This window comes from Ornithorhynchus anatinus, chromosome 3 (genome assembly GCF_004115215.2).
Source record: "Ornithorhynchus anatinus isolate Pmale09 chromosome 3, mOrnAna1.pri.v4, whole genome shotgun sequence".
NCBI classification, from domain to species: domain Eukaryota; kingdom Metazoa; phylum Chordata; class Mammalia; order Monotremata; family Ornithorhynchidae; genus Ornithorhynchus; species Ornithorhynchus anatinus.
In genome coordinates this window covers 121,519,228-121,540,545 of record NC_041730.1, presented here as the reverse complement: position 1 = coordinate 121,540,545, position 21,318 = coordinate 121,519,228, and the positions used below count along the sequence as shown (strand labels likewise).

The window sequence follows — 21,318 nt, the reverse complement described above, 5'->3', positions numbered from 1 at the left end:
CGCACCCTGGGAAGGAGCTCTGTGAGTGCCAGGGGGAGATGTTGTGGCTGTGGGTGGGCTGGGCGTGCGGAAGGGGGACCCCGTCAGCTACTTCCCCTCGTTATTCTCAGCAGATACGGAACGAATGGCACATTAGCTGATCAAAATTAGCGTTGACAAGACCAAAATGAATGGCATGGGTGTCTCCCCACAGAGTTGAATATACTCAGTAGGGTAATGCTGCTTTTGAAGAGCCAGCGCGGTAGGGTGCAACGGTCGAGACGTAGCCCTGCTACGATCAGATCCTTCTAGAATATCGGGTCCAGTCTTAGCGACGGCACTCTAACCAGGGCATGGGGAAACTAGAGAGAGATCTGAGTGGAAGAGTGTTTAAGCTACAGACGAGAAACTTTTCCATTTGAAGGCAGTTATTATGGTGAGGGGCCTGACCATTTGGTTGGCCCTCAGCGATCTTGGAGAATCAGCGGAAAAGGGTTTAAATTAAAGCGGGAGAGGTTTCGGTTGGACATAAGGAAGAACTTCCTGACTCTCAGTGTGATAAATGCCAAAACGGGCAGCCAAGAGATCTCTAAGCAAATATTCAATGACGGCTTTCTCTGAGTGTTTTCTGTCATTTCCCCTGACCCAGTAACCTCTTTAGATCTCTTTGAGCTGACCACAGTGGCTTCACTGTCCTGGTAGTCACTTCTGCCCCCCCCCCCCCCCCCCCCCCAGTCCCCTTATTTTCAGTGGCCCTTTCCTGGCTTATGGCCTCAATGCTGGTTCTCTTTGCTGAAAAATCTTGGATTTCCCCCCGTTTCTTTGCTTGGTGTCAATGACCAAAGAATGGCTCTACTTAGACTCTGAAGGTTGTCAGGGACCTGCCTCTCTTCCTCCTGTCCAACATGGCGTAGTGAGAAGCAGCATGTTATAGTGATATAGAAAGGGCCTGGGAGTCAGAAGGTCATGGGTTCATTTATTCATTCAGTAGTATTTATTGAGTGCTTACTATGTGCAGAGCACTGTACTAAGCACTCGGAATGGACAATTCGGCAACAGATAGGGACAATCCCTGCCCAGTGATGGGCTCACAGTCTGATCGATTCTAAACCTGACTCTGCCACTTGTCTGCTTTATGCCCTTGGGAAAGTCACTTCACTTCTCTGTGCCTCAGTCACCTCATCTGTAAAACAGGGATTGAGACTGTGAGCCCCATGTGGGACGGGGACGACGTCCAGCCCGATTTGCTTTTATCCACTCCAGCACTTAGAACAGTGCCTGGCACAAAGTAAGTGCTTAACAAATACCATAATTATTATTATCATCATCATCCAGGCCCCCAGAGAACACAAGGAGGGGTTGGGAAAGGACCCTCGGCATAGGTATGCTTTTTTCTGAGGTAGATTTGAAGCTTTGACCGTCTTCATCCAGGAAGCCCAAGTTAAGCAGTTAGCCCAGTCAACTACCAGTATCTGAACTGATGAATGGTGAAGGACGTTCACACAAACCAAGCAGCAGGAAGGGGTAAGCGGCATGGAAAGGCCGCTTGAGTCCTGATCTGTTTTCATTTAATGGTGCGGAGAAAAAACAAAGTGGCTTAGTAGATAGAGCATGGGCCTGGGAGTCAGAAGGACCTGGGTTCTAATACAGAAACCACCACTTGTCTGCTTTGTGAGACCTGAGGCAAGTCACTTAAAAATTGTGGTATTTGTTAAGCACTTACTATGTGCAGAGCACTGTTCTAAGCGCTGGGGGATACAAGGTGATCCGGTTGTCCCATGTGGGGCTCACAGTTTTTTAATCCCCATTTGACAGATGAGGTAACTGAGGCACAGAGAAGTTAACTGACTTGCCCAAGGTCACACAGCTGACTAGCAGCGGAGCTGGGATTAGAACCCGCGACCTCTGACTCCCAAGCCCGCGTTCTTTCCACTGAGCCACGCAGCTTCTCTAACTTAACTTCTCTGTGCCTCAGATACCTCCTCTGTAAAATGAGGATTAAGACTGTGAGCCCTACGTGGGACAAGGGACTGTGTCAAATCCAATTATCTCGTATCTACCCCAGTGCTTAGTACAGTACCTGGCACATAGTAAGCACTTAAGAAACACCATTAAAAAAAAAAATCAGAGTGTGAGCCTTTGTGGTTGTAGTTAATAACTCACTGACTCCTGGTTGTGGGAAAGAAATGCTATTCACCGGTAGACCTACCTGAGTTTAATGAATCTCGGACATTGCCTTGGAATTGTTTTTTCCCCTTTTCATCTCTTCCTTTTCTTCCCTCATGCTATCATCTCTTCCCCCCCCGCAACTCCACTGTCCACAGTTTTTTAATCTTTAACTGTCTCTAACTTTCTGACCGGAGCCCCTTACCCACCTATTACATTCAGGGCTCCTTCTGCCTCAGTCTATAATCCTCTCCAGCATCTCCGCAGAGGAGGCCCAGCACCTCCTCCTTCCCCGGCCGAGCGAGGGTGGAGCCCGAAGAGCTGAACCCAGCGACTCGGCCTCGTCCCCGCCTCGTCCCCGCGGAGGTGGAGGACCCCGGATGCGCGGTGCTGCCCGTACTGGGTAATTCCCCCCGCAGAGCCGCTCCCACCAAATCCTCCCGGAGTCTCTCCAGGGCAGATCTCTTCCATTAGCCCGGCTCTAACCAGGTAACCTCACCTCGACTCACCGTCGTCACCACCGCCACCCATCCGCACTGGTCCCCCCCCACCTCTCTTTTCAGCCTGAAATCACTGCAGTTGCATCCCCGTTTGTTGCGTGCACTGTCGTTCCGTCTGTAAAACTCAAACCTTCAGCCTCACTGGAAGGCTTTGTCTCTGGGACAGTGCATAAGTCCCAGCTGAGCTCCTCTTCAGGTTGCCCAGTCTTTGTCGGGAGCAGTGTAGAGCGCCAAGAGTGTCCGCAGTCTCTCCTGTGCTTGTCCATCCTGTATGTGGAGTGGAGGAAGGGAAGCAGGCGCCAGATTGGGTTGGAACTGGGCCCGAGGCACAGATGAGCCCTGACCGAGTAGCCCTGGTGTGGTCTGCCTTTCAATCAGTGGTATGTATTGAGTGCCTACTCGGTGCAGAGCACTGTACTAAGCGCTTGGGAGAGTACAGTAGCATCAGTAAGCGCGATCCCCGTACTTATGGTTTCCCCTTGGGGCCCTGGATTTAACCCGGTGTTGATCAGCAGTGAGCCAAGTGTGTCTAAAGAGGCTTGTGATTTGAATGAAATCCCCCTCTCTCCTCATTTTTGGACTGGTTTTGAAATCAGCCGGTGAAAGTGAATCGATTCTGGTCCAGCTCAGTGTCAACATTCAGACGCTAAAGAAGGGTTTTTTTAGTAGCTTTACCTCAGTAGAAGGTTTTCTCTTTACCACACCTAAAACCTGAGTGATATTTTTAGCAAGCTTAAATGACATATACTTGTTATACTAATCCCTCCTCTGCTCACAATAGCTTCTTTCTATTCAAAGGGCATTTATCACTGGGACAAATTTTGAGAGAGGAATTTGTTGTCAAAATAAGCCCCCGGATTAGATTCCCATAGCCTGACGGAAAATGGCTTTAAGTATTGAAATAATGAACTTGCAAGTGTTCCATATTTGCTTTTGAAAATAGGAAGCAGGGTTCACTAAGGAAAACCAGTAGTGGTTTCCTTTTCTTTTTTATCATTACTTTTATTATCACTGTTCCTATTAGAGAAGCAGCATGGCCTAGTGGAAAGAGCATGGGCCTGGGAGTCAGAGGACCTGGATTCTAATCCGGACTCTGCCAATTGCCTATGTGCCCTTGGGCAAGTCACTTCTTGGTGCCTCTGTGGCCGCATCTATAAAATGGAGTTAAAATGCCTGTTCTCATTATGAGCCCTGTGTGGGTTGGATTTTATGTCTGATCTGATTAGCTGGAATCTATCCTAGCTCCCAGTTCAGTGCTTGGAACGGAGCATTTAACAAATATCACTTCACTTCTCGGCGCCTCTATGGGGATTCCCTCCTACTTAGATCGTGAGCCCCATGTGGGATAGGGACTGTGTCCAGGGTAATTAACTTGTACCTACCCCAGCATTTAGAACAGGTGCTTGACCCACAGTGAGTGCTTAACAAATACCATAAAAAGAAATTACGGTATCTGTTAAGCACTCACTATGGGTCAACACTGTAGCAACAATATTTTGGGCTCCTCAACAGAATATCCCTTTACTTAGCTGAAATGGCTTATTTCTTTTGCCCTGACCCTCACAATGCACACTGTGTTATGAAAGAGTGGGAGGCATGTGGTGGTCATTCCCACATCTCACAACGCATGTCACTACTCCTCTGTGTTCGCCCCTAAGATCGACTTGGGCTTTTCATTATCACAGTCATTTGTCAACGAAATGTCTCCGGTGTATTATTGAATGTATGTTATGTACTGAATGTTCTTTTGGGAACCCTTTGAAAAATGCTTTGTCGATGATGGAAACATCTCACAGAATAGCTTCCTGGAAATTGCGTGATAATATTGGAGGCCAAATTAAGCAGCATCCTCTGTAGCTTTGCCCCGACGGTCACTCTAGACGTCAGCGTGCTTTAGAATTCTAATGACATCAGTCACAAGGGATATAGGGCTATTTCCCAAGGAAATTCCATAGCTTCCAACCCTACTAAAAAAAAAACCAACATTTCTCTATATAAACAAATAAAAGCCAAGAGAAACTGTTTTATTAACAGTGGTAATAATAATCTATTATATTACCTAATCAAATAAATAAGACAGAGCAAACATGTCCACCCTACTGGGTTTGCAGAATGCTTAATTCGGTTCCCTGCACAACAGTAAATGCGCAGCAAATTCATTCATTCATTCAATAGTATTTATTGAGCACTTACTATGTGCAGAGCACTGTACTAAGCGCTTGGGATGAACAAGTCGGCAACAGATACAGTCCCTGCCGTTTGATGGGCTTACAGTCTAATCGGGGGAGACGGGCAGACAAGAACAATGGCAATAAAATATTATATGAATATTATGTTATTATATTATTATATGATAAAATATGATTGATTGATTAAGGAGACCAGTGCTCACCTGGGCAGTTAGTGTGGGAAGGGAAGGGTGGGTGGCTGATGGAATGAGGAAGCTGAGAACTTCAACTTGCCTGTTGGTTCTCTCTAAATTTCCAGAAAGAATTGATTGAACCAAGCTGTCCCTGCTTTGAATGTTGTTGGAGTTAGAGGCTACACATCCACCCAATGGGACTCAACTTTTTTTCATTAGTTCCTGGGAACCGCATCTGGAGATGGGACTGGAGGAATATTTTAGCTCTTCTTCAAATGGAAGTGTTGGGAATGAAGGGACCATCAATCAATCAGTCAATGGAATTTATTGAGCACTCACAGTGGGCAGAGGACAGTCCTGAAGGCTTGGGTAGGAAAATAGAGTTGGTAAACATGGTCCCTGCCAACAAAGAGTTTATTATCTACAGGGGGAGATGGGTATGAAAATAAATTACAGATCGGGGAAATAGTAGAGCATAAGGATATGGACGTAAGTGCAGTGGGACTGGAATGAATATCAGAGCTTAAGGGGTACACAGCCAAGTGCATAGTCAATGCAGAAGGAAAGGCAGGTAGGGGAAATGAGGACTTAATCGGGAGAGGCGATTTTGGAGAGGTGATTTTAGGAGGGTTTCAAGGTGGAGAGACAGGTGGACCACCAGTGGGGCCTAACTCTCCTAACCACCACTCAAAAACTAAAATTTTCCATCCAAAGACAATGACTTTCATTTGCAATTCTGACTGCCCTTTCCTACCTTTTAACGGTTTCATTTTGGAAGACACTCACATCTCCTATGACATGGGAGGTGACAGTCTTGACAAAACAACGAAAGCGTACATATACCTCGACCGGTGTCGTATAGGTGTCCCCGACCGTTTCTTCTGACCCTAAGTCGGCTTCCACACAGACAGATGCCTGTCCTCGGAAGAGCGTCCCTTCATTTCTCAACCCCATTCCCTCCAGACGTGGGGTGAAAACACATGCTTCCAGAGGAATCACTGTAAGGCATCAGATTTGAGAATATGGGCAAATGGTAATAGAATCATGGGGAAGTTTTTCCAATATTTGAAATCAGTAGTGTTTACCCAACACCTGCTTTGGGCAGAATGCTGTTCTAAACACTTGGGCAAGAACACCAAAGGCCAAATTCAGTCCCTGCCCTCAAGATGTTTACAATCATTAGATTACAATCTAATCATTGTTTGAATCGTATGACCTAGTGAAAAGAGCACAGGGCTAGGAATCAGAGGACCTGGATTCATTCGTTCATTCGATCGTATTTATTGAGCACTTACTGTGTGCAAAGCACTGTATTAAGTGCTTGGGAGAGTACACTATAACAACAGACAGACACATTCCTGCTCACTCCCACACCTCAATGGGAGAGCACAGGGGTTGTGGCCCCGGCTGCCATGATGCGCCCGGGAAGAGGCCTGGAGCGGCTCCCTCCGATTAGACTGTAAGCCCGCTAAAGGGCAGGGACTGTCTCTGTTACCGATTTGTACATTCCAAGTGCTTAGTACAGTGCTCTGCACATAGTAAGCGCTCAATAAATACTATTGAGTGAATGAATGAATGTCCATGTGTGCCCTGAGCGCCGGCTAGATGGCCACCACTCTGACTTGGGATTGGCACCTGTCAGCCATGGCAAATGTGGGATTGGCCTGTCAGGTTTGGTCCCCCTGGGCTAGTTTGATGCCCAGAACTGAATTAAGCTAAATCTACTCTTGGAAAATGTTTACATGTCAGGTCTCCAGCAGGTGTCTCAAAATTCAAAAATCCACCAGAATCATTTAATATTATGCCTACTTAGCTGTGAGTTGGCCCAAAACTCATTTTTTAGTGATAAAGAATGCAAGTCACAGAATTCCCTATTAAGGTGAGGAAAATCTGGATGTGAATGAACAGTTTAATAAAATGACCACCTCTGCCTTCTCCTCTTATTGCACTAGAAGTTTGTCTTTTGTTCCCATAAATGACACTGAGAAAAGGTGGGTGAAATTTTCATTAACTATTTTGCAACAGAGGGAAAAACTATGAAACTACAGAACCGTGTTCCTTGCTGTTTTTTTTTCCTTGCTGTTTCTTTTAAAAAAGAGAGAAGTATAAACAATATTGCATGTGCATTTTGAGCTTTATTTTGGTGGCTGTCAGGCAGGGAGTCAAGTCCTTTCCTCAGTTCTGTGTAAAAGTAATTTTTGTTTTGTTTAGACAGGATGCCATCTCTGAGCGCATGTGCTGAGAATCTGTGGAGGAGGGAGTCCTCGGTTCAAATTTTGCTGCTTATGTGCCCCTTAATTTGGGATGAGGAATTCGGGCTGCTGTTTGGGTGGAGAAGAGGGAGAAATGCTTTCATTTCTGAAAATTGAGTTTGGATTTCCAAATGCTCTTTTTATAGCCCAGAGTCGGCCCGTCCTCAAGGTAACATCACCATAGACAAGAACTCGGAGGTTTACAAGATGCTTCAGGAGAACCAAGACTTAAATGGGCCTCCCAAACAATCTGCTTCATTCTTGGTGTTGGAGGAAATCCTGGAGACTGGTATGTAGCTCTCCTCCCTCTTTCCCTCTCTCCTCTCTCTCTCTCTCTCCACGCTCCCCCTTACCAACCCCCATGCCCTCAGCGGGCCTCAGTTGTCAAACCCCAAGAGGGGATTGTTTGCAGGGCGGACAGCCATCGAGGAGGGTGTAAAGCGAATTCAGTTGCCCTTGTCCTCACCACTGCACTCCTTGATGAGGAATGCTATACTAAAACCTGGAAAAGCAGTCGAAGTGAGAGAAATAAAGAGCCGGTCCCTTCCTTAAAGGAATTTCCAAGTTACTCAGCTTCAGAGACAGCAGGAAACAGTTGGGTTCTCCAAGTTTTAAAAATAAAATGATTAAATGAGACTTGTCATCCTGATAGGTGACTTGTCAGTTTCCTCTGTTCTCTGACTCAGCTCCTGAGGGCTGCTGCTTGGAAATGAGCTTTTTCACGCTAAAGAGACCCCAGATGCCTCTCGGGTGTTTCATGTATAATCACGGATGAATTATAAATTGGTTTCGTGGGGTTTCGCCTTCTAAACTGCATGGAGGGGCTTTTTCTGTAACGCTCATTTCTCCCAACCTTGAAGGTTTTGCTTTCCCTGTGAGGGCAGCATCGCTGAGGTGATTAACTAGAGTGTGTGGGCTGGGGACTGCAGGCTGAGGTCCAAGTTGAGGTTGGTGACAAATCCAACTACAATGAACCAGAAACACATATGACACCCTACAGAATTTAGAGCTTGGCAAAGGCAGAGATCGGGGAATGCTACTGCCCTTTGATCTTTGAAAACAAAAGGCATCAAATAAGAATCGTGCTATTGGCTAAGTTGTGCCATGTAGTTGCTTACTATGTGCCAAGCACTGTACTGCTGGGGTGGATGCAAGCAAATCAGGTTGAACACAATCTCTGTCCGACATGGGGTACTTACTATGGGCCAAGCACTGTATTAAGCACTATAAAAACGTTCAGAACATGTCTCACCACTCCTCAAAAACCTGCAGTGGTTGCCCATCCACCTCTGCATCAAACAAAAACTCACCATTGGCTTTAAAGCACTCAATCACCCTGCCCGCTCCTACCTCACCTCCCTAACTCTCCTACTACAACCAAGCCCGCACACTTGGCTCCTCTACTGCTAACCTTCTCTCTGTGCCTCAATCTCACCTTGTCTCGCCGACTACCCCTTGCCCACGTCCTGCCTCTGGCCTGGAACGCCCTCCCTCCTCAAATCCAACGATTACTTGCCCTCCCTTCAAAGCCTAATTGAAGGCACATCTCCTCCAAGAGGCCTTCCCAGACTAAGCCCCCACTTTCCTCATCTCCCACTCCCTTCTGCATCACCCTGACTTTGTCCCTTTGTTCTACCTGCCCCTTCCCAGCCCCACAGCAGGGAATGTGTCTGTTTATGGTTGTATCGTACTCTCCCAAGCGCTTAGTACAGTGTTCTGCACACAGTAAGCCCTCAGTAAATACGATTGAATGAATATAAGATAACCAGGTCAGACACGGGCCCTGTTACGTTTGGGATTCAAAGTCTGAGAGAGGAGGAGAACCAGTATTTAATCCCCATTTTGCAGATGAGAAAACTGAGATGAGAAGTAGAGTGACTTTCCCAAAGTCATTCCGCCGGCAGGAGGTAGAACCGGTATTAGAACCCCAGTCCTCTGACTCCCAGTCCCTGGTTCTCGCCACTAGACCACCTTAAGATGGTGCTTCTCCAGTTCACATAGATGGGGACATCCAGCATCCCCAGGATGAGCAACCTAGGGCACTGCTGGGGCTGTTTAGGTGGGAGTCTCGGAATTCCCAATTCTGACACGAGGCAGTACCGGCCAGGTCGGCGGGTGACCAGAATGTTTTATTGAGCCATTTCCCCCAGTCATCGTGGTCGCCACCCATGAGGACTGTACTAAGCACTTGGGGTTAGTAATAATAATGTTGGTATTTGTTAAGCGCTTACTATGTGCAGAGCACTGTTCTACGTGCTGGGGGAGATTCAGGGTAATCAGGCTGTCCCACGGGAGGCTCACGGTTAATTTACAGATGAGGTCACTGAGGCACAGAGAAGTAAAGTGACTTGCCCAGTCACCCAGCTGACAAGTGGCGGAGCTGGGATTCGAACCCATGACCTCTGACTCCCAAGCCCGGGTTCTATTCCACTGAGCCGCGCTGCTTCTCTAGTAGAGTTGGCAGAAACGTTCCCTGCCTACACCCCTCCCCCTGCCCTGCCAGCAAGGCACACTGACCGGACTGCCTTTGAATCCCGGCTATGGATCTGTGCCGCGAGGGGAAGGCCAGAGGAGAGAAGGGGCTGAGACGCCTCCTCTCCCCCGGTCCTCTGGCCCCGAGGCAGGAAGTGGGATGGTTCTGAGCCCCTGTGACCCCTCCCAAGATCAACTTCTCACTGTGCCGCTTTCTCAACTCTCCCACTGCCAACCTCTTGCTCACACCCACCCGCTGCTGGAGCTCCCTCCCGCTTCAGACCCCTACTCTCTCCATCTTCAAAGCACATCTTTCAGTCAGTCATTCGATTGCATTTATTGAGCGCTTACTGTGTGCAGAGCACTGTACGGAGTGATTGGCAGAGTACGATAAAATAAACGGACACATTCCCTGCCCACAGCTTAATAATAATAATAATAATCATGGTGGTATTTGTTAAGCGCTACTACGTGCCGAGCACTATTCTAAGCGCTGGGGTAGACACAGGGGAATCAGGTTGTCCCACGTGGGGCTCACAGTCTTAATCCCCATTTTACAGATGAGGCATCTGAGGCACAGAGAAGTTAAGTGACTTGCCCGAAGTCACACAGCTAGCAAGCGGCAGAGCTGGGATTTGAACCCATGACCTCCGACTCCCAAGCCCGGGCTCTTTCCACTGAGCCGGTACAGCCTGGGTTGGGGGGAGGGGGAGGCGGTGGAGACAGATACAGATATGGACATAAGTGCTGTGGGGAAGAGCAAAGGGAGCAAGTCAGGGTGAGGCAGGAGGGAGTGGGAAAAGAGGAAAGGGGGAGCTTAGTCCGGGAAGGCTTCTTGGAAGAGGGGTGCCTTCAATAAGGCTGTGAGGGAGCCTTCCCAGAATAATCTCTCATCTCGTGAGCCAACTCCAGAGTCTCAGTGAAACCAAGAGTCCTTTTGCCTCTTCCCAGGTGATGCCCCGGGCTCAGGCTGCTGCAGAGCGTGAGCCCTGGGCATGACTCCAGTCCCCCTGAGGCGTTTGGCACTGGGGAGAGGGACCCAGGACTCACCAAACCACCTGGGACTGGCACTGCTCACACTGCAGACGTGAGCCCTCGGGAAAATCCCCTCTTCAATCATCCCCCCATAAACTCCCTCACTGGCCTCAGTGAAATGCAAATTGGATTGAAACCAGCAAGGGTCATAATCAGACACCTCCCCCCTCCCCCGGCAACCCACGTTTTGGGGATGTCAACTGGGAAGAGAATGTCCATGTTTGGAATTTCCCCGTCTCGACGCTGACCCGTGCTCAGGCCAGTGTCAGGCTGGGAATCTTGATCAGAAAGTGATGTCGCTGGCCAAGAATGCTCCTTTTATAATCCTCATCCTGTGAGCCTCTCCGGCTTCTCCTCTTCCGCAGCAAGTGTCAGAGCCTTTTTCTTGAAATAAGACGGGGTGCCATGTGCCCTGTTGCTTTGAACGGTTGGCACTGCCCACGTGCCAATCCCAGCCCGACTCTAAGGTCGGACTTCTATTTAGGGAGAGTGCCAGCTTGGAAAAGAGGCCAGCCCTTTCCCCGTGCATTCACACCCCCCCCCCCCTCCTCTCCAAAACAAACCCAACTCAGTGTGACTTAATACTGATTTAAGCTGGGGCTCTTCCTGCCCCTTTAACCCTCCATTCAGGTTGGCTGGAGCCTTGAGGGGCAGCGGCTCGCGAATGCAAGTCCTAACTGGCCAGGACCGTGCATCTCGCTTCTGTTGTTCTCTCCTAGTTGTTCAACACTGTGCTTAACAGTCAGCACGCCCTCTGTGTTGATAAATTGATCATTTTACTTGTCCATCAGCTCCTTCAGGCCAGGGGGAACCGGTCTTAATAATAATGATAATAATAACAGAATTTAAATTTTTACTATGTACCAGGCACTGTATAAGTGCTGGGGGAGATATAAGATCATCGGGTTCATTTATTCTTTCCTTCATTTATTGACCACTTACTGTGTGCAAAGCACTGTACTAAGCACTTGGGAGCGTACGATATAACAGAAAACAGACACATTCGCTGTTGATGATGATGGTATTTCTCAAGCGCTTACTATGTGCCAAGCACTGGTCTAAGCACTGGGCGGGGGGCGGGGGGCAAATACAAGGTAATCAGGTTGTCCCACGTGGGGCTCCCCATTTTACAGATGATGGAACGGAGGCACAGAGAAGTTGTGACTTGTCCAAAGTCACACAGCTGACAAGTGGCGGAGCTGGGATTAGAACCCATGGCCTCTGATTCCCAAGCCCGTGCTCTTTCCACTGGGCCACGCTGCTTCGCTCAGCTTCTACTTCTATTGTACGTTTTCTGGCTCTTTTAGAGTGTGCCCCGTAGCCCTTCGATATCCATATATCGCACCAATACATAGGATTCAAAGACTAAACGGTCAGTCGGGAAGGCATTATGGCAAATGGCTCAGTTGAATGTTCCAGGGCACCCGTGATCCGGCCCAAGTATAACACTTCTCTTCCCGAGGTGCTTTCACATTTCTTATCTCACATCACTTCTGACTCATGACATTCCTGGGAGGCAAGGAGAGGCATTATTTTCCTAATTTTTTATAGGTGAGAAAAGAAAGGCAGAGAGCTCTTAAGTGGCTTACCCAGTACAATCTCTCATCCTATCCCGACTGGATTGCTGCATCGGCCTCCTCTCTGAGCTCCCGACCTCCTGTCTCTCCCCACTTCACTCTGCTGCCCAGATTATCTTTCTGCGGAAACGTTCTGGGCGTGTCACCCCCCTCCTCAAAAATCTCCAGTGGTGCCTATCAACCTCTGTATGAAGCAAAAGCTCCTCACTGTCGGCTTCAAAGCTCTCCATCGCTTTGCCCCCTCCTAACTCGCCTCCTTCTACAGCCCACCCCGTACAGTCCGCTCCTCCGCCGCTAACTTTCTCAATGGGCCTCGTTCTCGCCTGTCTCGCTGTCGACCCTTGGCCCTTGTCCTACCACTGACCTGGAACGCCCTCCCTCCTCAAATCCACCAAACACACTTCCCCCCCTCAAAAGCCTACTGAGAGCTCACCTCCTCCAGGAGGCCTTCCCGGACTTAGCCCCCCTTTTCCTCTGCTCCCTTTCTCCGTCAGCCCCACTCGCTCCCTCTGCTCTACCCCCCTTCCCACAGCGGTTGTATGTCTATGTGTACATATTTATAATTCTATTTTATTAATGATGTGTTTATATCTAAAAATCTATTTATATTGATGCTATTGATGCCTGTTTACTTTCACTCATTCATTCAATAGTATTTATTGAGCCCTTACCATATGCAGAGCACCGTACTAAGCGCTTGGAATGTACAATTCGGCAACAGAGACAATCCCTGCCCGTCGACGGGCTTGTTTTGAGGTCTGTCTCCCCCCGTCTAGACCGTGAGCCCGTCGTGGGCAGGGATTGTCTCTATTTGTGGCTGAATTGTACTTTCCAAGCGCTTAGTACAGTGCCCTGCACACAGTAAACGCTCAATAAATACGATTGAATGAATGACGCGGCCTACCGCCCATTTATGGATTATATGGGTGATGTATAAATTCTCCCTTACTCTTTCCTCCGTACCTCCCCACTCTTCTTGCCCCTTATCTCTGGCCCCTCTCTCCACAACTCCTCCCTCTCCCCATTCCTATTTTCCCCGATATCTCGCTAGCTAATCCTTGGATCTACATTTATGTAACTCACATTGCACAATAGGTTTTGACGTTTGTCACTCACATTTCTCATACTGCTAAATCTTACACTGCATTGGTGATGTTCTCCACTCAGGGAGGTAGGAAACACGTCTTTGAAACGCAAGGTAGTCCTTCTACGGGGCCGGCTAGAGCGGACCCGGGCCACGGCGTGATAGGGGCAATGGCTGAACGTGACCGATGGGGTTGATTCCACAAGTTAAATGCAATGAGTCGCATTTATTGAGCGCTTACTGTGTGCAGAACACTGAAGTAAGCACTTGGGAGAGTACAATATCGCAGAGTTGGCAGACACGTTCCTGCTTCCCGCTGTTGGTTAATGAGTACAATAAACAATGCAAGCCACTCCTCCGCAGTCGTGCCAAAAAGTAAACAAATTCAGGATATGTATTTTAAAACATGAGTCATAGCCCAAAGTCAGAAACCTGCCTCCATTTTCTACAGTCCTGCCATCTTCTCCCTGGCTTTGGAAACAATCAGAAGTAAATTTTGCCTGCTGTGGACCAGGAATTACGGTTAAATAATCAGTAGCTCCGAGAGGCAAGACGGTCCCTAAGGAGCCGGTTTCTGTCAGAAACATTTAACCTTACAGCTGCTCAAGCTGAGGAAACCCCTGCACTTTCCCCCCTTCCAAAGGAAACCAGGCTAAAAATACTGACCTCTTAGCATCAGGGAAAACAGTAGCAAATTCTGGAAGAACTCCTAAAGTTTGGAAAAGCATTCTCCCATGGCTCATGCTAACTCTGGAAAAGTTAGGCCACTACGTGTTGACAAAGATCAGATACTGATGGTAGCCTTCTGGTGGATCTTCGTTCTTGTCCCCCAGTAACCTGTTGACCAGAGTGACCGTGATTTTGGCCTGACCATACTGAAAGAAGATTGGAAGCATTTGGGAGATTTCCAGCTGGAAAGTAGGCATGGAAATCAGAGCATGACCAGGGCTCAAAACATAATTTCCTGTTCGTTACTGTCAGGTGGGATTCATATCCTGCTTTGACTAATCTCTCAGGCTTTTGCTCTTAAAAGAGCACCAAATCTGTAGCGATGATGTCTGATGATCCGGTGTGATGGGTTTAAGATGCAGCTTTCTGAAAGGAAGAGGTATAGGTCCCAACCCCCGCCATGGTGGTGGGCAAGGGTGGAAGGAGGCAGGGACTCCACATTCCCTCCCCCCATCTCCAGGGGCTAAAACTGGCCCCGGGATATGTTTGGAAGATGGAATTGTTTCAACTGACTCAGGTTTTTGCATTGAGCTGCTCCCCGACGTCCCCAACCACCCATAAATTCACAGACAGCCTCTGAGGTAAAATTGGTCGTGTCCATGAAACTCATCACACGTATCTGGACGTCTATGAACGTGGGGTGGCCACCACACATCGGGACAGCAGCAGGAGGAATCCCATTTAAAGCGTCGGGCGCCTGGGTGTCAGGCTTGCCAACAACAGAGAATGACTTTTACGGAGTCGTTACAAGTCCAGCTGGCTGGTCCCACGTGAACAGATGGCAGCTCTCCCCACCCTGTAACAGCGCCTGCTCTCCACCACTGTCAGGGGGAAAAAGTTTGAAAGTCAGTCATTTTTATCCTCAGCTTTTGGCAACTCTCCTTCTCATCCCATCTTTTCCCCCGAGAAAATACCAAGTGACTCTGAAGGTTGAATCGAGCTGTTCCAAGCTCCTCGGCTCCCCTGGGTGGGTGTGGAGACGGGGAGGAGAGAGATGGACGTAGGCGCCACGACGTACGGGCGGACGGTTTCTCTGTCACCTTAGCTTTCTCTGCTCCAATCGATGGAAGGGTCAAGGGCTAGTGTGAATCGTTTTAATGCATTTTGTATTGCTCAAGAGCTGAAAATTGCTTTTCCTATCCGTAGGGGACCCCAACAAGCCCTCGGGATTTAGAAGTGTAAAAGCACCGATCACCAAAGTTGCCGCTTCAGTTGGAAATGCCCAGAAGTTGCTCATGTGTGATAAATGTGGTGCCGGCATTGTGTAAGTACCGCTCTGCCCTCCGCACCCTGCTGCTGAAATCCAAGCCCAGTTCAGTTCAGTCACCGCACCACTGGGGTGGTTAAAAATGGGCCCGGGGCATGTTAGGGCAGGTTGGGAGGGGAACCGGGCTACCAGGGCTTTGGTGGGGGGCCTGGGTCAGTCGATGGTATTTATTAATTGCCCACTGTATGCAGAGGACTGTACTCTTGGCAGAAGACAGTGCAGTCGGTAGACACAGACCCTGCCCACCGAGAACTTCCATTCTAGATGGCTGGGTGCCACAAAAGCCACCCAAAGGGACCTTTCTCCAACCCCTTCCAGCTGCCCTGGTTTCCGGAAAGCCGGGAGCCTCGGCCCCCTTCGGTCTCGCGTACATTTAAGAAACGCGATGCTGCTTGGTTGAATTACTTCCCTAATGCTTAACACAGTAAGCGCTTAACAAATACCATCATTATTATAAGAGCAGGGGCATGAGGCAGCGGGCACTCAATAAACGCCACCGCCCCCCCCCCGTCGATCGATTCCTAACCCTCCTCCTCTGGCCCTCTCCCACAGAGGGGCGGTTGTGAAGCTTCGGGAGAAGTACCGTCACCCAGAGTGCTACGTGTGCAGCGACTGTGGGATAAACCTCAAGCAGAAGGGGCACTTCTTCGTGGAGGAGCAAATATACTGCGAAAAGCACGCCCGGGAGCACGTGACCCCCCCGGAAGGCTACGACGTGGTGACTGTGTTTCCAAAATAAAGTCGGACGTTCAAAACCGTGGTTTTTCTCTCCTCACTGCTGTATTCTCCCTTCTGTTTTCCTCGACTCTTCTCTCGTGAGCTCTTCGGCACTGGGTGTGGGCCCATCCCGCTTTGCTTTCCGATTGCATTCACTGGCTCAACGGCACTAATCACACTACTTGCTTTAGAAATAACAATTTGGTCGGAACCCTCTACTAGCAGCTTTTATCCTCCTCCCTGGATTTCCTATTGCAAGCCCGAAAAGGCTGGCATGTTCGCGTCACAAATAAAATGTGTCTGGTGGTGAAGTGAATATTCAATAATAAATCTAATGATCCCAAGGCAGAAGCTGGTTGTGTTTTTTTCACACTCCCCTAAGCCCTCCAGCCCCACCTCAAACCTTAGGCTAATGTTCCAGTACAATTTTGTGCTTAAATTACTCCTCCTCCCCCAGTTCACACACTGTAATTCCATTCCCAGTGTATGTGCTCCTTTACCTGGGACCTGGAGGTTTCCTTTCGCAGCGCCCACAGCTCCACGTTGATCTCAAACTCTGAGCCGCCATTTCAACGAGACACCTTTCGCTCAATCCCCTATGACCACAGCACCACGGACCGCTCTCTTCGAAGGCCCCGCGTGCTTACGATTCCTTTCCAGGCACCATTTCGCCCGGAGTTCATCAGATTGAGATCTAAGGGTAATTGACTTTCTCCGAGTCCTCAGAACGCAGCACTCCAGAGAGAAGTCAAGCTTGTTGGGAAATAATTGAAAATTCCATACACCAGAATGATGTTAAGGTACGTTCAGTGCTCTACCATTGTGGTTCCATTCTTGAAAAAACCTTTCCACCGTGGCCTGGTGGAAAGAACATGAACGTGGACCTGGGCGTCAGAAGGACCTGGTTTCTAATCCCAGCTTTGCCACTTGTCTGCTATATAATAATGATGGCATTTGTAAGCGCTATGTGCAAAGGACTGTTCTAAGCGCTGGGGGTGGATACAAGGTGATCAGTCTGTCCCACGTGGGGCTCGCGGTCCTAATCCCCATTTTACAGATGAGGTAACGGAGGCGCAGAGGAGTGAAGTGACTTGCCCAAAGTCACACAGCTGACAAGCGGCGGAGCCGGGATTAGAGCCCACGACCTCTGACTCCCAAACCCGTGCGCTTTCCACTGAGCCACGCTGCTTCTCTAAGCACCAGGGGCAAATCGCTTCACTTCTCTGTGGCTCAGCTCATCTGTCAAATGGGGATCAAAACTGTGAGCCGCCTTCGGGGCAGGGATTGTGTCCACCCCGACTAGCATAGATCTACCCCAGAGCTTAGTACACCGCCTGATGCGTAGGAAGTGCTTAACAAATACAAAAACAAAATAAATAAACACAAAAGTAGACACCCCCTACTCACCACTAGGCACTTCCCTTTCTTTTGACCTCACTTAACATTTTATCCAGATATACTTGCACTGTGTTTCTATGCAGACACACTGCCAGAAGAATGGCCCCAATTCCCTATCACCACACTATCCAGAGCCTGAAATAAAAACACAGGTTATGGGAGAACCGTAAACAACATTCTGTACTGCAACAGAAAGCAGCAACAACCAGACTACAATAGCCTCGCTCATCAGCGGGTATAGGATGGAAGAGCTGGCTGAAGTGATCTTTAACAGAAAGAGTTGCTTGCCATTCATTTTTGTGACATGAACCCTGTACAAGTTACATGGGCTGCGGGTGGGTGTGACTATAGTAATCGATGCTCACCAAAACCCGGGCGCCACTGACGCGGGAAGTTTCAAAACAAAGGAAACAAACAAGAAGCGACGTGACCTAGTCGAAAGAGGCTGGGAGTCAGAGGTCCTGGATTCTAATCCTGGCTCTGCCACCTGTCTGCTGGGTGATTTTGGGCAAGTCATCATCATCAGTGTTATCTATTGAGCATTTACTACGTGTACCGTACTAAGGTAAGCACTTGGGAGAGTACAACAGAGTTGGCAGGCAAGTTCTCTGCCCACAGTGAAGTGACTGAACTTCTCTGCGCCTCAGCTATCTCATCTGCAAAATGGGGGATTAAAAGTATAAGCCCTGAGTTCCCCATAGTTTACCGCACCGAAGAAGGCGATGGTAAACCACTTGGGTATTTTCACCGAGAAACTATGGATACGCTAACAGAATGACTGCAGATGGAGGCGAGGCGTTCTGGGAAGAGATGTGTCCGTGGAGTCGCTATGGGTTGGAAATGACTCAAAATAAAATAAATGATGGCAATTGTTAAGCGCTTACTATGTGGAAAGCACTGTTCTAAGCGCTGGGGGGATACAAGGTGATCAGGTTGTGCCACATAGGGCTCCCAGTCTTCATCCCCATTTTACAGATGAGGGAACTGAGGCCCAGAGAAGTGAAGTGACTTGCCCGAGGTCACACAGCTGACAAGGGACCGAGCCGGGATTAGAACTCATGACCTCTGACTCCCAAGCCCGTGCTCTTTCCACTGAGCCACGCTGCTTCTACAACAACATAAGACTAAACCCCATTGCTTAGTAGAGTCCCCGGTACATTATAAGTGCTTAACAAATACCACTGAGGGAAAATAATAAAAAAAAGGAAATGCTTTTTCACAGTGGGAGGTAAGCATAGAGCAAATGAACATGTCAACATAGAAGAAGGTTTTGAATAAATTCATGGACAAAAGGTTCTCGATGGAATTTCCCGTCGAAAATGGTAGGGGGCCTAAGGCCTGAGGTATCTAAAGACTGAACCTTTGCAGAGGCAGTGTTTGAAGTTTTAATGGCTCGTGCAGCATCACTTGCACTTTCGTCCCCACCAGTGACGGAGTGCAAATGAGAAGCAACATGGCCTAGTGGAACGGGCACAGGCCTGCGAGTCAGAGGACCTGGGTTCTAATCCCGGCTCCATTAAGTGCCTGCGTTGTGACCTTGAGCAAGTCGTTTAACTTCTCTGTGCCCCAGTTGCCTCATCTGTAAAGTGGGGATTAAATTTTCCTGCTCTCCCTCCTACTTCGACTACGAGCTCCACGTGGGACGGGGACTGTCTCCTACCTGAGTACCTTGAGAACAGTGCTTGACCCATAGTAAGCATTAGGAAAAAAGGAGCAAGTAGGTGGGCAGAAGTGCAGCGCACTGTGAAGGGCACAAGCTATCTGTCCACAGTAGCTCGCTACAAGAGAGAACTAGGACTAGAATCCCAATCTCCTGAGTCCGTGAAGGGGTCTCTCCAACTGGGAAAGAACACAACAGCAGCAGCAACAACGGGCTCGAGAGCTACATAATGGGCTATTCGAGGGGAAGTTAAGGATAGTAGATAACGTATCCCTAAATATTAGGATAGAAATCGGAGGGCATTGTTGTGGTCTGATACAGAATCCCGGGCTGCATATCCCATTGGCCTGACCCGGTAGTGACACTACCTATGATTTTCTTGTCAGAGTTTCCAACATTTTCCACCCCAAAATTTTTATCCGTGTGCTTTACAAGTTTCAACCTCTCCAGCTGCCTTTTGGACCGTTACTAGCAGGTGGCCAGCAGAAGGGAAAAGAGGACAAAATTTGCTCTAAATGACCCAAATGTGATTGCAAATTCACCAGGACTCCCCCCCGACTACAGGTACAGCTCGCCTACTTCTCATACACCAGTAAGTGATTGGAAAATCACATCACGTACATCCTACCTGGGGATATTTTGGACTGGGCATGTAAATACTTAAATTAAGGTCATTAAAAGAAAAACATTTATTTGGCAAAATATCTTGCAGCAATTGTCATTAAAATTACACAATTCCCTTTATGAACAAAATGAAACTTTCACCTACCCACCAAAAGCTTACTCCATAACTGAGTTGCTATTACTGGTCGATCAAATTACAATACTGCGAAAAACAAAATGTACGTATGCAAGACTTCCACAGGAAGATTGTACAAATCTGGCAGTGGTAACATATATCATAAAGTGTGCTACCGGAACACAAACGTTAACTGCAAACCTGAATATGGGTAAGTTCTTTAAAAGGTAAGAAAGCTACATCTATTGAAATGCAACTTAGTCACATTAGGTAGTCTATATTACAAGAAATTGAAAAGAGATATTTGAACCAGATTTCAAAACCAATTTAGATAAGTCACTCTATATGAACAAAAATCTTGGCAATACGTTGCTTTGCCATTTTTTAAAGTCAGTAATACACGGATCCAAATTAAAACATACACTCTGCGCTTGAATCCTCAGAATTTTCCAAGACCTTGAAAATCCCCATCTTCTCTTTAACTGCTACAGAGGTTTTCATTTGATCTGAGAGAAAAATGGAAATCAGTTAGGTTTCAGCGGTCTAAACAACCTTTCAAAAAGAACATGGGGGAAAACACCTTTTAGGGAATCTTTTAAAACTGAATTCCGTCTACTGGGATGAAGGAATGAAAAGTAAAACTGGAAAATGTGATTACGTACTTGACACAGTTAGATCTATTATAAAGACAGTTGTCTACATTTCTCCCTGCCCTTGGTAACAAAAGCAAGGTTTTTTTAATTGTGCTGTAGCCAACACCTTCTTCTTTTCATCCACAGAAGGATCAGAATGGTAAGGAAGCAGGATAAAGCAGACCTCTGCAGGGTTGTTAGCCGGCTTTCAGAAGGACAGGCCCTGGACTTGGATCTCCCCTCCTCCCCCAAACAAGTCCCTTGTTGAGTTTCTCCACTTGTCCTCGCTGCCACAGGCCCTGCCCAGGGAATAATAATAATTGTGGTACTTCTTTAGCGCTTCGACGTGCTAAGAACTGTACTAAGCACTGGGGGCTCACATTCTTAATCCTCATTTTACAGATGAGGTAACTGAGGTACAGAGAAGTGGCTTGCCCAAGGTCACAAGCAGACAAGCGGCGGAGCAGGGTTTAGACCCAAGTCTTTTGATTCCCAGGCCTGATTCCTCTAGGCTTATTGTCCAAGGCTTATTCCACGATGCCAGCAGAGACAGTGACTGATCCACATGAATTTTGTGGGGATCGAGAATGCGACTTAGACAAATGAAAGGGGATTGGTTCATACGTGAGAGCCAGAGGACACAGAGAAACTGAAATTGTTAGGAAATAACGATCTCTATTTTAGAGAAGAAACAGAAAATAGGTCCTGTCAACAAAGACTTATTGGGCAAGGTAAATCCTTTGACTACG

General features: G+C 48.0%; 2 protein-coding genes across 2 annotated transcripts in view; one reads left to right on the top strand and one right to left on the bottom strand.

The window, feature by feature from the left end:
- The window catches only part of PDLIM1 (PDZ and LIM domain 1), a 44,679-nt gene extending 28,191 nt beyond the window's left edge, over positions 1-16,488 (top strand). The window contains exons 5-7 of the mRNA XM_029060687.2: positions 7,406-7,548; positions 15,303-15,420; positions 15,976-16,488. Of these exons, the coding sequence (XP_028916520.1) occupies positions 7,406-7,548; positions 15,303-15,420; positions 15,976-16,162 (448 nt within the window). The 3' untranslated portion in view covers positions 16,163-16,488. The remainder of the gene's footprint in view (positions 1-7,405; positions 7,549-15,302; positions 15,421-15,975) is intronic.
- A 3,375-nt stretch (positions 16,489-19,863) lies between these two features.
- Positions 19,864-21,318, bottom strand: part of HELLS (helicase, lymphoid specific) — a 46,851-nt gene continuing 45,396 nt past the window's right edge. Inside the window, exon 22 of the mRNA XM_029061593.2 lies at positions 19,864-20,443. Within this exon, the coding sequence (XP_028917426.1) occupies positions 20,349-20,443 (95 nt within the window). The 3' untranslated portion in view covers positions 19,864-20,348. The remainder of the gene's footprint in view (positions 20,444-21,318) is intronic.